This window comes from Pecten maximus, chromosome 18 (assembly GCF_902652985.1).
Source record: "Pecten maximus chromosome 18, xPecMax1.1, whole genome shotgun sequence".
Taxonomy (NCBI): Eukaryota; Metazoa; Mollusca; class Bivalvia; order Pectinida; family Pectinidae; genus Pecten; species Pecten maximus.
Window position 1 is genome coordinate 16,880,048 of NC_047032.1, and position 15,050 is coordinate 16,895,097.

Genomic DNA, 15,050 nt, shown 5'->3' on the forward strand with positions numbered 1-15,050 from the left:
GAGGAAGAAAATTTAGAAGTCTCCTTCATTTACAATTTTTTTCAATTTTTGAAGAATAATTAGAGCTGTGCATTATTTCTAACATGTAAACTACATATAGTGCGTTAGGCACATTCAACTTTAAAATGATTTTAAAGTAATAATTTCAGTTTTCCTATATATATGTACATATCTTTTAGATCGCGGCTTTTCCTGTGATACCTTATCCCTGTCCGGTCAATTTCACTCAGCATTCAGATATTTAGTGTTATCCTCGCTGACGAAACTCGCGAAGCATACAAAAGACGGATGAGGACAAAACCCGGAATGCACTCAGGCGTGAAGAGATTTTTCATAATATTTTGTATTTATTAGGACATATCTCCGTTATTACTGAATGGATTTTTGTTCGGATACCAGCAGTAAAAGGGTTGATTTATGACCTTTAAAATGGTATAAGTAATATTTAACAGTATCAAAAATTAGAAGTGAAAGTGGTGGCCGGAATGAACCCATATGGAATAAAAATGTCGATATTTACAACTGTTTTCGTTAAAATAAATACCCATATCTCAAATATTACTGAACAGATTTTTGTTCGGGAACCACACAAAAACGGAGAATTTAGTACTCTTTCACATGATATAAACTGTTTGAATACATGTTCGATATTACTTTCAAAAGTGGTGGCCGGAATGAATTGATGTGGTGTGAAAAAATAGCAAAATCATCAAAGTTACATGTAAATTTCCATCTTTATTGGTCCATGACTCTTTTATTACTTAACCGATTTCTGTTCGGAACACACTCTAGACAAGATAATTTTATAGGCTTTAAGCTGATATGATTTTTATTAATATTCATTACAAATTCGGTGCAAAAGTGGTGGCCGGAATGAACCTAGTTGAAATTCACGGACGCCATTTTGAACAAAAGTTGAATGTAAAAACAACACAAGCTACATGCTAGTTCTTTAATACAAGGGAAGTAACTCGAGCAAGGAAAAATTACCTGTAGAACTTTTAGCCATTATGTTAGAATGTTACCAGGCTCTGCGACGTGGACGCAGTTCTACTTAAGAGCCCATTATTTATTTATTTTTTTTTAGTTTTTTTTTATTCTTTTATTTTCATAGAGTCAGTTTATTTTTGCTTTATTGTTTTATTTAAATGAATTTAATTTTTTTATTGTAATCTTTTTATTCTATTTTTGTTTCATTGTTCTTCAGACTCTGTAAGATTTGCACACTCTTTATGTTTCCACGTTTTGCAATGTACCCTACCTGTTCTCCAGTCACAGCCAATCATTTCATCCATCCAATCTGGAAACCCACAAGAACAACTACAATTTATTGTGATACTGTTATTACTTGCCTTTTTTAGTTGTGATGCTATTTTAACGAACTGTGGAAACGGCATGAAATAACCTTTATCTAAACACCAAATTAAGTGATCCCGCATTTGATTTCAAATGAAGTTAGTTTTTTGTTTGAATGAATTACCTTTAAAACAAAATTCTACCATATTAGCTATTGCAAAAAGCCCACAATCGTAGCCATTATTTTGATCCTGTACATCTAAAATTTTGACTGGGATACTACTTTTATTATTACCGTAAATACTACAAAGCTGAAGTTCGATTGACGGAGTATTAACTGTATGATTTTCTTTTGATGCTAAACTGTCTAGAAGGGATATATTTCCATTACTTGTTTGAAAACTTGTAACCCAGTGGTCTCTTCCATTATGGTGAATTTGAACAGAAGGTGAAACTACAGATTGAAAAGCTATTTGGTTTTTCCATTTGCATTTATTTGAATCATATACTGGAGCTAAGTTTGTCAACTGAAAACCATTCAAACCAGGAAATTGTTTAGACATTATTGATTGTACTTCATTTATAATATCAGAACAAATCAATTCTTTATTGGAAATTTTAAGTTTATGGCTTTCATTTAAGTTATTTAGTTAAGTGTAGCGACTCTGTGTTATCAGCGACTTTACGTTTTTTAACAAGTTGTACATTATCTTCGCTAATATTACATGTATCAGAATCTTCTAACTGAAATCTTAATTTCTTTTTGGAACACGTGGTTTCCTTTTTTACAGGACTTAAAGTTTCCTTTTTAATAGATTGATTTGTAGGAGTCTTTATTTGTTGAATAGGAGTTTTTGATGGACCTAGTTTTTTCGTAGATTTTGGCGTTTTAGGTGGCGTACTATCTACCATTATTGTATCATTATCTTGATTAAGAGTAACCGAATCAGGTGCCGCAATTACATCCCTATCATAATCGTTACATCTTCGTTTTTTTCTGCCTGATTTTTTATCGTTTCTTTTTAAACTGTTTTTAGATAACTGTTTTAAACTAACGGTTCTTTTACTGTCTACAATTTCATCCCATGATTTTCAACAAAAGTGACACCATTATTTTCTAAAACTAATCTAGCTAAACATACCTGAGACAGATTTTTATTTGATGGTTGACTTTTATTTTCTAAACCTTCTTGAATATTATCAGTTATTTGTTGTTTGTCGGTTTTGAGATCGTTTGATATGTCTACTTCTTTAGATTCACTAACTTTACTAACATTAGGTTCTTGAACTGATTCACTGTCTTGGACTGGATTATCTTATAAGTAGTATATAATTGGCTTCCTAGTTAACAGTCATCGGCCATCGGCCATCGGTCATCTAAAGATTAATTATATTCATCAAGGTGTGAACGAGCCGCCCGTTACCTGGTCATGGTGACCGGTGTACCGTATAGGCCTATATAGTATGTTGTTTTAGTATAGACTTAGTGTGGTATCGGCTTGGACATACTCGTAAAATGGCGTCCGTGAATTTCAACTAGGTTCATTCCGGCCACCACTTTTGCACCGAATTTGTAATGAATATTAATAAAAGTTATATCAGCTTAAAGCCTATAAAATTATCTTGTCCAGAGTGTGTTCCGAACAGAAATCGGTTAAGTAATAAAAGAGTTATTGACCAATAAAGATGGAAATTTACATGTAACTTTGATGATTTTGCTATTTTTTCACACTACATCAATTCATTCCGGCCACCACTTTTGAAAGTAATATCGAACATGTATTCAAACAGTTTATATCATGTGAAAGAGTACTAAATTCTCCGTTTTTGTGTGGTTCCCGAACAAAAATCTGTTCAGTAATATTTGAGATATGGGTATTTATTATAACGAAAACAGTTGTAAATATCGACATTTTTATTCCATATGGGTTCATTCCGGCCACCACTTTCACTTCTAATTTTTGATACTGTTAAATATAACTTATACCATTTTAAAGGGGATAAATCAACCCTTTTACTGCTGGTATCCGAACAAAAATCCATTCAGTAATAACGGAATTATGACCTAATAAACACAATAAATCAACAAAAATCTCTTCACGCCTGAGTGCATTCCGGGTTTTGTACTCGCCCACAAAAGACCCAGATTGCCGTGGTGGGAGTGACAACCACCAACTTTCGTTTTACACAGAAAACATTTTGGTAATAATCGTGAATGCACCATGCTGAACGAACAGATTGTAAAAGGTAAGACGTTGAAATAATCTATACTGTCTACTGATTTCTAGCAATTATTCAAGACTCTATATATTTACTGTTAAACAAACCAGATTTTGACAGTTGTCTAAGACCACAGCTTCTTCTTCTTTAATTATGGAACCTCCATCAAAAATGACGATTACGGTCACAGGAAGGATCGTTGTATGCTTTTAAAAGAAGTAAAAAAGTGCGGGGATTTGGGTACAGTGAGAGTTTTTTTTTTTTAAATTTTTAATTTAATTTAATTTTAAATTAAGCTGGGGCACTTGTATCATTTTTCATTAGGCATGGTACAGTAACAGGTGCCTGACTCGTTTTATAAAATAATAAGATATAAGAGTACATATAAATGAGCATTTATATGAACTCTTATATCTTATTATTTTATAAAACGAGTCAGGCACCTGTGGTACAGTAGAGGAAAATAAATCGTTTTAAGACAACCAGATATACTATTTCAAAGGAAACTACATGGGTTATTATCATAAAAAAATATTTAAAATTAATCATCTGATCGCTATAATCGTCTTTCTCACAATATTTAATGAAAAATCACACTCCTGTCTACAAGTACTTGTGTATAAACGTCTAAAGATTCATACATTTTGTAGATACTTACAGGGAACATTGTTTCAAATTATCAATTGTAATGAGTGTGCATGTACTAGAACCCATTGCTGAGTGGAATACTCACATTGTTATTTATGTATCATGTCGAAGGGAAATCTCAACATCAGTTGCATTAGTCTAGTACAACTCTTCAGTTCATACAATGAGTATGGTATCCATGTACCGTTTGAGACCCACATCAACATATCACACGGAGATGGTACAGAGAAGGGTGGCAATATTTGTCAACAGATATGATAACACCACATCTGTTACTCCAACAATGTTAGAGGTTCTTCAATATGAGAAGAAACTTTTGATAGGCACCATGTAAATCATCAATGCAATCAGGCAGACTGATAACTAAGTGATAAGATTTCTTAATTAATTTAATAATAAGCACAGGAGAACTCGTTTGTGGTTTAACTGATCGAACAACTGAACTGAACATCACAAGAAGAAATTTGGAAAATTATAGCTACACTGTATATAAAAATGACGTACAAGATCACCAACGGAAGTTTAAATATTGAACTTGTCTCTAAGTTTCAATTTTCACTGTCCAAGACTAAAAAAACATTATAGCTGCACTCTCTATAAAAATGACATGTATCACCAACGGATGTTTAAATATTGAACTCGTCTCAAAGTTTCAAGACTCAAAAAAAAACTTCAAATATTTGTTTCATACAGTGTATATATAAATCTCAAATGTGATGAAAACTCAATAAAGATCATATTTGAATTAACAACCATGCATACAGTCACTCTATATACAGTAATCATCCACCCAAGGTTGAAGGAATTCCTACCAGCTGAAGTACCACTTACCTTCCTTCACCAATCTTTGACCTGAAAGACAGCAACAACATATATATATATAGTTTGTTTCAATTTGGTGACTTTTGATGTAAGTTTTGAAAATCTTTGTTTTGTAGATATTTCAGAACTTAATGCCAGACTGTTGGACCATCGCCCAATATTACAAGGTCATATCAACTATTTCATCAAAGAATTTGAGGTAAGGTCTGTTACAATATGAAATGAGGAAATGAATTGCTTAATTAAAATATGATTTTTTAATGACATGTTTATCAATTCTCCTGTCACCAATTTTTGCTAACTGCGGGAACATTTTTTCTCAAATGTTATACACAGGTTCCCTTGGTTCCAAGTTGTGCCCATTTGCTTTTGAATTTGATCAGGAAAACAATATAGCTACAAGGTAGCCATCTTGTAGACATCTGGTGTCAACATTTCATTTTCTCAATAAAGAAAAGGTCCATCACTATGATATTTACCAAGAAACGTGCTGGGGTCATGATCAGGAGCCACCTAATTTGTTGAGTTGAAAGATGGACCTATCTAATTCCAAAGTTGCAGAGGTCAATTTTATGGATATTTGGAACCTAATATGATTATCAAACCTTTGAAAAAAAACATTTGAGTTACTACATAATATCATATTGATAATTGTAATTAATAAAGATTAAGTAATTAAGTGATTTAGTCTTAACTATATTAAGATAATGACCTTTATATGTCTTTGCAGGAGAAGAGGGGTGATAGGGAACAAGAGAGGCTAGAAAAAATGTCAAAGGAATTAACTACGATGAATCAAATATTGCTTCCAGAAAGTTTGGATGCCATGCAAGTTTACCTCGCAAATGTGGCAGCCAAATGTAAGACTGATGATGGTGGACTTGTCACATTGCCCTTTGTCTGTGGTCCTCTGTCCGTACTGTCATCTGCCTGTCCGTAAACAATCCTTCTTATTGCTGTTTCTTGAGAAGTACCTTAGGAATCTTTCTGAAAATTCAGCTGTAGGTTCCCTGTTGTTCCCTTATTGGGGCCAGCCAATTTTGGGTCTTATCAGGAAAACAAAATGACCTAATATACTCATCTTGGAATTTGACATTTGAAGTTTTTTATCGTTATTTCTCGAGAAGAACCAGAGGGATCCCCTTGTTGTCCAGTTGTGCCAGTTCAGTTGTGAGTCTGATCATCTGAAGGATTTTTGTCAATTTTGATGTGTAAATTCTCTAATCCCTTATTATTCCCATTTGATTTTGAGACCAGTATGATCAGACAAACAAAATGGCTGAGAGGTGGCCCTATTGAAACTCATTAAGTTAAAGTTATCGTTTTCTCAGATTTATGGATGGATTTTTCTCGGATAACATAATACGGTTCACTTGCTTTTAAATGATTAGGTATCTGATACCCTTAGAGTAGCAGTAGGATGTTTTCCTTGAGAGCGAGAGGTTTTGCCAGTTTGCAGCCAAGCAAGGGCAGGTTATTTTTCTTTAATCCTTTTACAGATTTGGTGCCTTGACCACTCCCAAGTGTAAGCTATAGGAGAGGATGAGGCTTCCATGGAGCTAGAGAATCTGGGCTTTTGGGGCAAAGACTTTGTGAAGGAGGGAGTTGTGTAAAAGTAGAGAGTATTAAGTCACCTTACTAGCTCAGACTAGTGGGAATTTCCCTAGTGGCAAGATGTTTGCTTTAAGAGGGAGAGGTTGCTAGTTTGAAGCCCAACACAGGCAGGGCATTTTTCATTACTCTTTTCTATCTAAGATACATGTAGGTGTATCTAATGACTAGATAGGAGAGCTACAGTTGGTTGTAGGGCTTTTTTTCTGAGGGATTTTAGGACTGATAAAGTGTTATGTTCCATAATTATTATGGAACCATTTCAATTGGAAATTGTGCCATATTTTAGCCAAATTTGCAAAATCTATGCATAACTTTCCTTCCCAATTTCCTCAATGATTTGCTCAAAGATCCCCAAGCCCAATAATGAAAAACCCATCCAGGTGTACGCCTCTATTGTTGCGTGTGTGACATCATTACTTATATGGTGTCCACATTAAGATGATATCATTGGAAAAGAGACCACAGGCAAATATTGGATAAACCTCCATTTCAAATTTTGTATGAATTTGATAAAATGATTTTAGAAATTATTTCAAAACTTTTATAATTATAATTTTTTATGAACTCCTCATTTATATCTTAATATCATCTGAAACAGAAATTCATGGTAAACTCCTTATATACGTACCAGGTACATAATATACGTGAAAAGTACAACTGATACTGTACACATGGTTATTTTTGCTGGGGGTTAATGTCGCGATTTCGATTTGTAGTTTGAGATTATGCAAATCAATATCAAAATAATAGGCGTGGGGGAAATATTCATGATCAAAAGGACTCCGTATAATTAGCATAAATATCCCCCTTGCATAAATTTCCATGTTTACAGTATTTCCTTTTTGCAAAAAGAATGCCAAGTAGATGCTGTTGTTTTAAAACAATTGAAATGTTGTATGATGCATATATTTCTTTTTTTCATAGTGAAAGTAGCCACCGAGGTTTGCCATAAGATAGAAGAAAAAGGAAACAGTTTTGAGGTAACCGACTTTCTTTTGTAGGACACGATAATGCTGTATTTGACCAAATAAGCACACCCCACATTTTTGGAAAAAAGAGGGTGGGTGAATGAATTAGAACAAAAAGTCCCCTACCTCGTTGATTTACCAAATTGCAGAATTACAATGTATAATCTTCGAACTGAAGCATGGAAATGAAAAAAAAATTATCACAATTTTTCTCTGTACGTGTACTTGGTTTTTATCAAATGCACACCTTTTGTGTATCATTTGTTTGATTTCTATTGGAATTCATTCTAAATTTGTTAACATTATCAGCATGGGATGATAGCTTGATGGTTTGCACATGTTGGCCCTGACTGACCCCCTGGGCTTATGGGCGGGGCCAAAAAGGGTCATTTAAATTAACTTAAATATTTCAAAATTTAAGCTAATTACCAGGAATCCTTTTGATAGCATATTATTTTGATATCAGTTTACATAATTTCGAACTACAAATTGGTGGATGGATCACGAAAACTATCCCCACTCCTATAGTTTACATATTGAAATCGCGAAATTAATCCTCTGCAAAAATAACCACATTTACAGTATTAAGATTACATACATGCATCTACTAGTATGTAAAAAATAAACAATAAAACAAAAAAAGTGGAGGAGTGTTGTTCACACATTTACTGATGTAAACACCACTTTTGTGTTTTCCAGACTTCAATTTTAGAGGAAGGCAGACAACGACGGAACAGAGATTGGGAAGCTTATTATGCCAGCCAGCTGGAGAAGTGTGAACATGTGGATTCAGATTTCGAAGAACAAGTGAAAATATTACACAGACATTATAATGAATTGGAAGACAAATTAACAAACTCTTCGAACCTGGCGGCACAATAAAAATGACCTTCTCTATTATGATATATGTTAAGAGATATGATATATGTTAAGAGATATGATATATGTTAAGAGATACGATATATGTTAAGAGATGGCTATGTCAGTGTATAGTCGCTTTTGAAATTCCTTTGGACATCTCGATACTTCAGGGGTTACATTCACTTTTGCTCTGTAGGCCCCTGGAATATATCATGGTGAAATTGAAAGTGTAAGACTAGCTATTTCACAGGGGCTTGACATCTTTCTATAACCCAGAATGAAAAATTAACCCTAGGGTCAGCCCCCGAAACCCACTTGTTTTCACAGGGGCTTGACACGTTTGTATGATCCAGAGTGAAAAATTAACCCTAGGGTCAGCCCCCGAAATCACTTGTTTTCACAGGGGCTTGACATGTTTCTATGATCCAGAGTGAAAAATTAACGCTAGGGTCAGCCCCCAAAATCACTTGTTTTCACAGGGGCTTGACACGTTTCTATGATCCACAGTGAAAAATTTACGCTAGGGATCAGCCCCCGAAATCACTTGTTCTTTTCACAAGCGCTTGACACGTTTCTATGACGCAGAATGAAAAATTAACCTAATATTGCATGTTCCTATGACCTAAAATGAAAAATATGTGATAAAGGGGACGGACCCTAGAGTTAATTTTTCATTCTAGATCATAGAAACATGTCAAGCCTATGTGAGTTATTTGATGGGTCAGTGACTGGCCAGTGATGCTTATATTTTGAATTATGTAGAAGAATTAAAAGCCTGTCAATTTAACAGTATGGTGACGTTGAGATTCATTTGATGTAAATTAAACGATCAAACTAGTAATTTGTTTTATCCACAAGGTGGCGAGGTCAGAGCTTCAATTTTGCCATGACATATTCCGGGGATGCAGAAAGTCAAAGTGAATTCATGTTAAACGTCATATGTGAAAGGGGGGTTCTTCGGGGCAGATTTGACGCATGTTCAAAATTTCAAGTCTCTAAAGTACATGTGTAGACTTCCTTTTGTCAAAGAAAACAGTAAAACTTTTTTATAATGAATTCCTGGCACCCAGAAGAAATATTTCGTTATATCAGAAATTCATTATACCGTTTAGAAATATATCAAGTTGAGCTGAATTAAGTACTTTTATTTGTAATGTGTAAAAGTTTGTATCAAGTCTGATCATCTTAATGTTTTACTATTTGATGATTTTAATTTTTTTTATGTTTGATAAATTTGGATTTTTGAAATTATAAACAATGCAGAAGATTTATTGCTGATTCATGTTTAAAATGAGGCTTAGAAAATGGGAATCTCTTGCTTTCCAACTCTTTCATTGAGAGTGAGACACCTAATTTCGGATCCAAATTTTATACATCGATCATCCATATACAGCTTAAATAAATTATAACTATAAAAATTATTGTTGGGAAATATTATCAGGTGTGATGTTGTTAAAGAATATGTTATAACACTAAGACTTTCCCTTAATTACGAAAATTGAAAGTGTCCGCAATATTGTTCGTAAATACCTTAATCAGTTCAAAACAATAACATTGTAATTCGGGAGGTCCTATAAGAATGCATATGTTACGGGGCTGCACGGACTCGTCACTTCCACCCACGTGACTCCATTCGCCTTTCTTCGTGTATCGTTCTTTATGAACATCAGTCAAGGTAAACAGTGTTTTAAAACTTGTCAATATATTTATAGAATAATGTTTACGGTATAGACACGGGCATCACTATATCTGTTGGAGGCTGAGGTGGTCGTGTGGTTAAGGTGTCCTCGACACATTATCACTAGCCCTCTACCTCTGGGTTGCAAGTTCGAAACCTACGTGGGGCAGTTGCCTGGTACTGACCGTACGTCGGTGGTTTTTCTCCAGGATACTCTGGCTTTCCTCCACCTCCAAAACCTGGCACGTCCTGAAATGACCCTGGCTGTTAATAGGACATTAACAAAAAAAAAAACAATCGCTTATCTTAAACCTATTTCACTATTTATAAGAAGAAACAATGGTTTAATGAGTATAAAATCTACAGTAATAGTTGCTTAAATTGTTTATTATTTCAAAAATTCATTTAGCAGAGAGAGGTCTTGAAATATGTTATCTTAAGTTTTCATTGTCTTAGATAAATTTTTGTGAGGCTTAAAATTGGATCATGTGCTAGTCTGCTCTGAATTCCCAGAAGCTAGTGAGTTTTGAGTCTTTCTCATGGAAAAGAAGGATTGGCCAATATATAAGTGTGTAATGTGTTGTGAGGAGATTGAATGTGAAGTATGTGTTATGGGATAATGTGTGATAAATGCCAAAATTGATGAACATAAAAAGATAAGTACATGTATGTTTATATACAGAATAATCCTGGATTCAATATTACCATGTTTTATGTGAAAATAAAATTTAAAGATTCAAGATACCTTTTAATGCAAATTCAAACTCTCCAAAATCTATTTTGAACTCAAATAATTGTTGTGTAAATATTGATGAAACATTGTTCAACAAGTTTGGAAGAAGTGTAGCTGTTACAGGTTTTGGTTTATTGGAAACACAAGTCAGACACCACAAAAACAATGCCATGATTAGTTATGTCTCCCCTTCAAATGAAGGGTGACCTCTTGCATTGGTTCCTGTCCCTCTTTCTTTTATTCTGATGATATCTTGTCTGGGCCATTAACTTATGAATTGTTGAGGATCTGTTGAGGAAACTTGGAAGATACTTGCATCACCTAAAGGTGATGTGCAGTGCACTACCGTTTGGTCACTGTGGCCTTGACCTCAACGTCAAAGGTCAAATAAGTGCAAATTTTACAATAATTTCTTGTCCAGCTGAATTGATGTAAACAACTTCTTCTCTGGAACTAAGCAATGGATATCGCTCATATTTGTCTAGTAGCATTGTTATCGGGTGGGGATTAAAAATTGTACAAATGGTGGAACTGACCCCTAGGGGCCTGAGGTACAGGGGCCAAAAGGGGTCAATTTGGCTAAATCACTATAAACAATTGTCTGGAAGTAAGTAATGAATATCAATCATATTTGACTGGTAGCATCCCTAGGGGATGGGGATTCAAAACACCTACAAATGGTCCAGCTGACCCCCAGGGTACTGAGGAGTGGGTCTTAAAGGGGTCAATTTGGCTAAAGATACAAAAAAAAGGTCGATGATACATGATCAGACACATTAACTGTAGACCTCTGAAGAAACTTTCGCCAAAAGTTAAACGGACGGCACAGACGCCGCATTCCATAATAGTCTCTTCCAATTTGACGGACGTATGACGGACGTATGACGGACGTATCGAAAGTGACCAAACAGCTATTACACAGAAACTCGGGGCACTTGTTTATCAACTAGAGATTTCTGAAGTCTTCAAAGTTCCGGTATATTTTCTTATGGTAATGTTTTCTTCCCTCTTTGCATGCATAACAGGGGCAGGTAACTAGTAAAATAAATGAGATGGGTCGCGCATATATTGCGATCTAATAACGTACGACCCATCTCATATATATCGCTTGTAACGTACGACCCATCTCATATATATCACTTGTAACGTACGACCCATCTCATATATCATATCACTTGTAACGTACGACCCATCTCATATATTATATCACTTGTAACGTACGACCCATCTCATATATTATATCACTTGTAACGTACGACCCATCTCATATATTATATCACTTGTAACGTACGACCCATCTCATATATTAGAACACTTGTAACGTACGACCCATCTCATATACCATATCACTTGTAATGTACGACCTATCTCATATATATCACTTGTAACGTTAGACCCATCTCATATATCATATCACTTGTAACGTACGACCAATCTCATATATTATATCACTTGTAGCGTACGACCCATCTCATATATTATATCACTTGTAATGTACGACCCATCTCATATATTATATCACTTGTAACGTACGACCCATCTCATATATTATATCACTTGTAACGTACGACCCATCTCATATATATCACTTGTAACGTACGACCCATCTCATATATATCACTTGTAACGTACGACCCATCTCATATATATATCACTTGTAACGTACGACCCATCTCATATATTATATCACTTGTAACGTACGACCCATCTCATATATTATATCACTTGTAACGTACGACCCATCTCATATATATCACTTGTAACGTACGACCCATCTCATATATTATATCACTTGTAATGTACGGCCCATCTCATATAACGTACGACCTATCTCATATATCATATCACTTGTAACGTACGACCCATTTCGCATATTATATCACTTGTAATGTTCGACCCATCTCATATATATCACTTGTAACGTACGACCCATCTCATATATTATACCACTTGTAACGTACGACCCATCTCATATATCATCACTTATAACGTACGACCTATCTCATATATCATATCACTTGTAACGTACGACCCATTTCGCATATTATATCACTTGTAATGTTCGACCCATCTCATATATATCACTTGTAACGTACGACCCATCTCATATATTATACCACTTGTAACGTACGACCTATCTCATATATATCACTTGTAACGTACGACCCATCTCATATATATATCACTTGTAACGTACGACCCATCTCATATATTATATCACTTGTAACGTACGACCCGTCTCATATATTATATCACTTGTAACGTACGACCCATCTCATATATCACTTGTAACGTACGACCCATCTCATATATTATATCACTTGTAACGTACGACCCATCTCATATATATCACTTGTAACGTACGACCCATCTCATATATTATATCACTTGTAACGTACGACCCATCTCATATATATCACTTGTAACGTACGACCCATCTCATATATTATATCACTTGTAACGTACGACCCATCTCATATATCATATCACTTGTAATGTACGACCCATCTCATATATATCACTTGTAACGTACGACCCATCTCATATATATCACTTGTAACGTACGACCCATCTCATATATTATATCACTTGTAACGTACGACCCATCTCATATATTATATCACTTGTAACGTACGACCCATCTCATATATTATATCACTTGTAACGTACGACCCATCTCATATATCATATCACTTGTAACGTACGACCCATCTCATATATTATATCACTTGTAACGTACGACCCATCTCATATATCATATCACTTGTAACGTACGACCCATCTCATATATCATATCACTTGTAACGTACGACCCATCTCATATATTATATCACTTGTAACGTACGACCCATCTCATATATCATATCACTTGTAACGTACGACCCATCTCATATATCATATCACTTGTAACGTACGACCCATCTCATATATCATATCACTTGTAACGTACGACCCATCTCATATATTATATCACTTGTAACGTACGACCCATCTCATATATATCACTTGTAACGTACGACCCATCTCATATATATCACTTGTAACGTACGACCCATCTCATATATTATATCACTTGTAACGTACGACCCATCTCATATATTATATCACTTGTAACGTACGACCCATCTCATATATCATATCACTTGTAATGTACGACCCATCTCATATATATCACTTGTAACGTACGACCCATCTCATATATCATATCACTTGTAACGTACGACCCATCTCATATATTATATCACTTGTAACGTACGACCCATCTCATATATTATATCACTTATAACGTACGACCCATCTCATATATCATATCACTTGTAACGTACGACCCATCTCGACATATATTATATCACTTGTAACGTACGACCCATCTCATATATTATATCACTTGTAACGTACGACCCATCTCATATATCATATCACTTGTAATGTACGACCCATCTCATATATTATATCACTTGTAACGTACGACCCATCTCATATATATATCACTTGTAACGTACGACCCATCTCATATATCATATCACTTGTAACGTACGACCTATCTCATATATTATATCACTTGTAACGTACGACCCATCTCATATATCATATCACTTGTAACGTACGACCCATCTCATATATTATATCACTTGTAACGTACGACCCATCTCATATATATATCACTTGTAACGTACGACCCATCTCATATATAACTTGTAACGTACGACCCATCTCATATATATATCACTTGTAACGTACGACCCATCTCATATATTATATCACTTGTAACGTACGACCCATCTCATATATTATATCACTTGTAACGTACGACCCATCTCATATATATCACTTGTAACGTACGACCCATCTCATATATTATATCACTTGTAACGTACGACCCATCTCATATATTATATCACTTGTAACGTACGACCCATCTCATATATTATATCACTTGTAACGTACGACCCATCTCATATATATATCACTTGTAACGTACGACCCATCTCATATATTATATCACTTGTAACGTACGACCCATCTCATATATATATCACTTGTAATGTACGACCCATCTCATATTATATCACTTGTAACGTACGACCCTATCTCATATATTATATCACTTGTAACGTACGACCCATCTCATATATCATATCACTTGTAATGTACGACCCATCTCATATATCATATCACTTGTAACGTACGACCCTATCTCATATATATC

General features: G+C 34.7%; 1 protein-coding gene across 1 annotated transcript; it reads left to right on the forward strand.

Annotated features, from left to right (window-relative positions):
- Positions 1-3,442: 3,442 nt before the first annotated feature.
- Positions 3,443-10,847, forward strand: LOC117316182 (biogenesis of lysosome-related organelles complex 1 subunit 5-like). Its single transcript, XM_033870697.1, has 5 exons — positions 3,443-3,543; positions 5,103-5,185; positions 5,717-5,846; positions 7,525-7,580; positions 8,268-10,847. Exons 1-5 carry the CDS (start codon positions 3,519-3,521, stop codon positions 8,448-8,450), a joined length of 477 nt encoding a protein of 158 aa, XP_033726588.1. The 5' UTR covers positions 3,443-3,518; the 3' UTR covers positions 8,451-10,847.
- The last annotated feature ends 4,203 nt before the right edge of the window (positions 10,848-15,050 follow it).

What these genes read in the sequence shown, in the direction of transcription:
- LOC117316182 (XM_033870697.1), top strand. Translation starts at nt 3,519, where the DNA reads ATGCTGAACGAACAGATTGTAAAAG. An exon ending in ATTTCATCAAAGAATTTGAG is followed by an intron (nt 5,186 to 5,716) that starts GTAAGGTCTGTT and finishes ATGTCTTTGCAG; the next exon opens with GAGAAGAGGGGTGATAGGGA. An exon ending in CGCAAATGTGGCAGCCAAAT is followed by an intron (nt 5,847 to 7,524) that starts GTAAGACTGATG and finishes TTTTTTTCATAG; the next exon opens with TGAAAGTAGCCACCGAGGTT.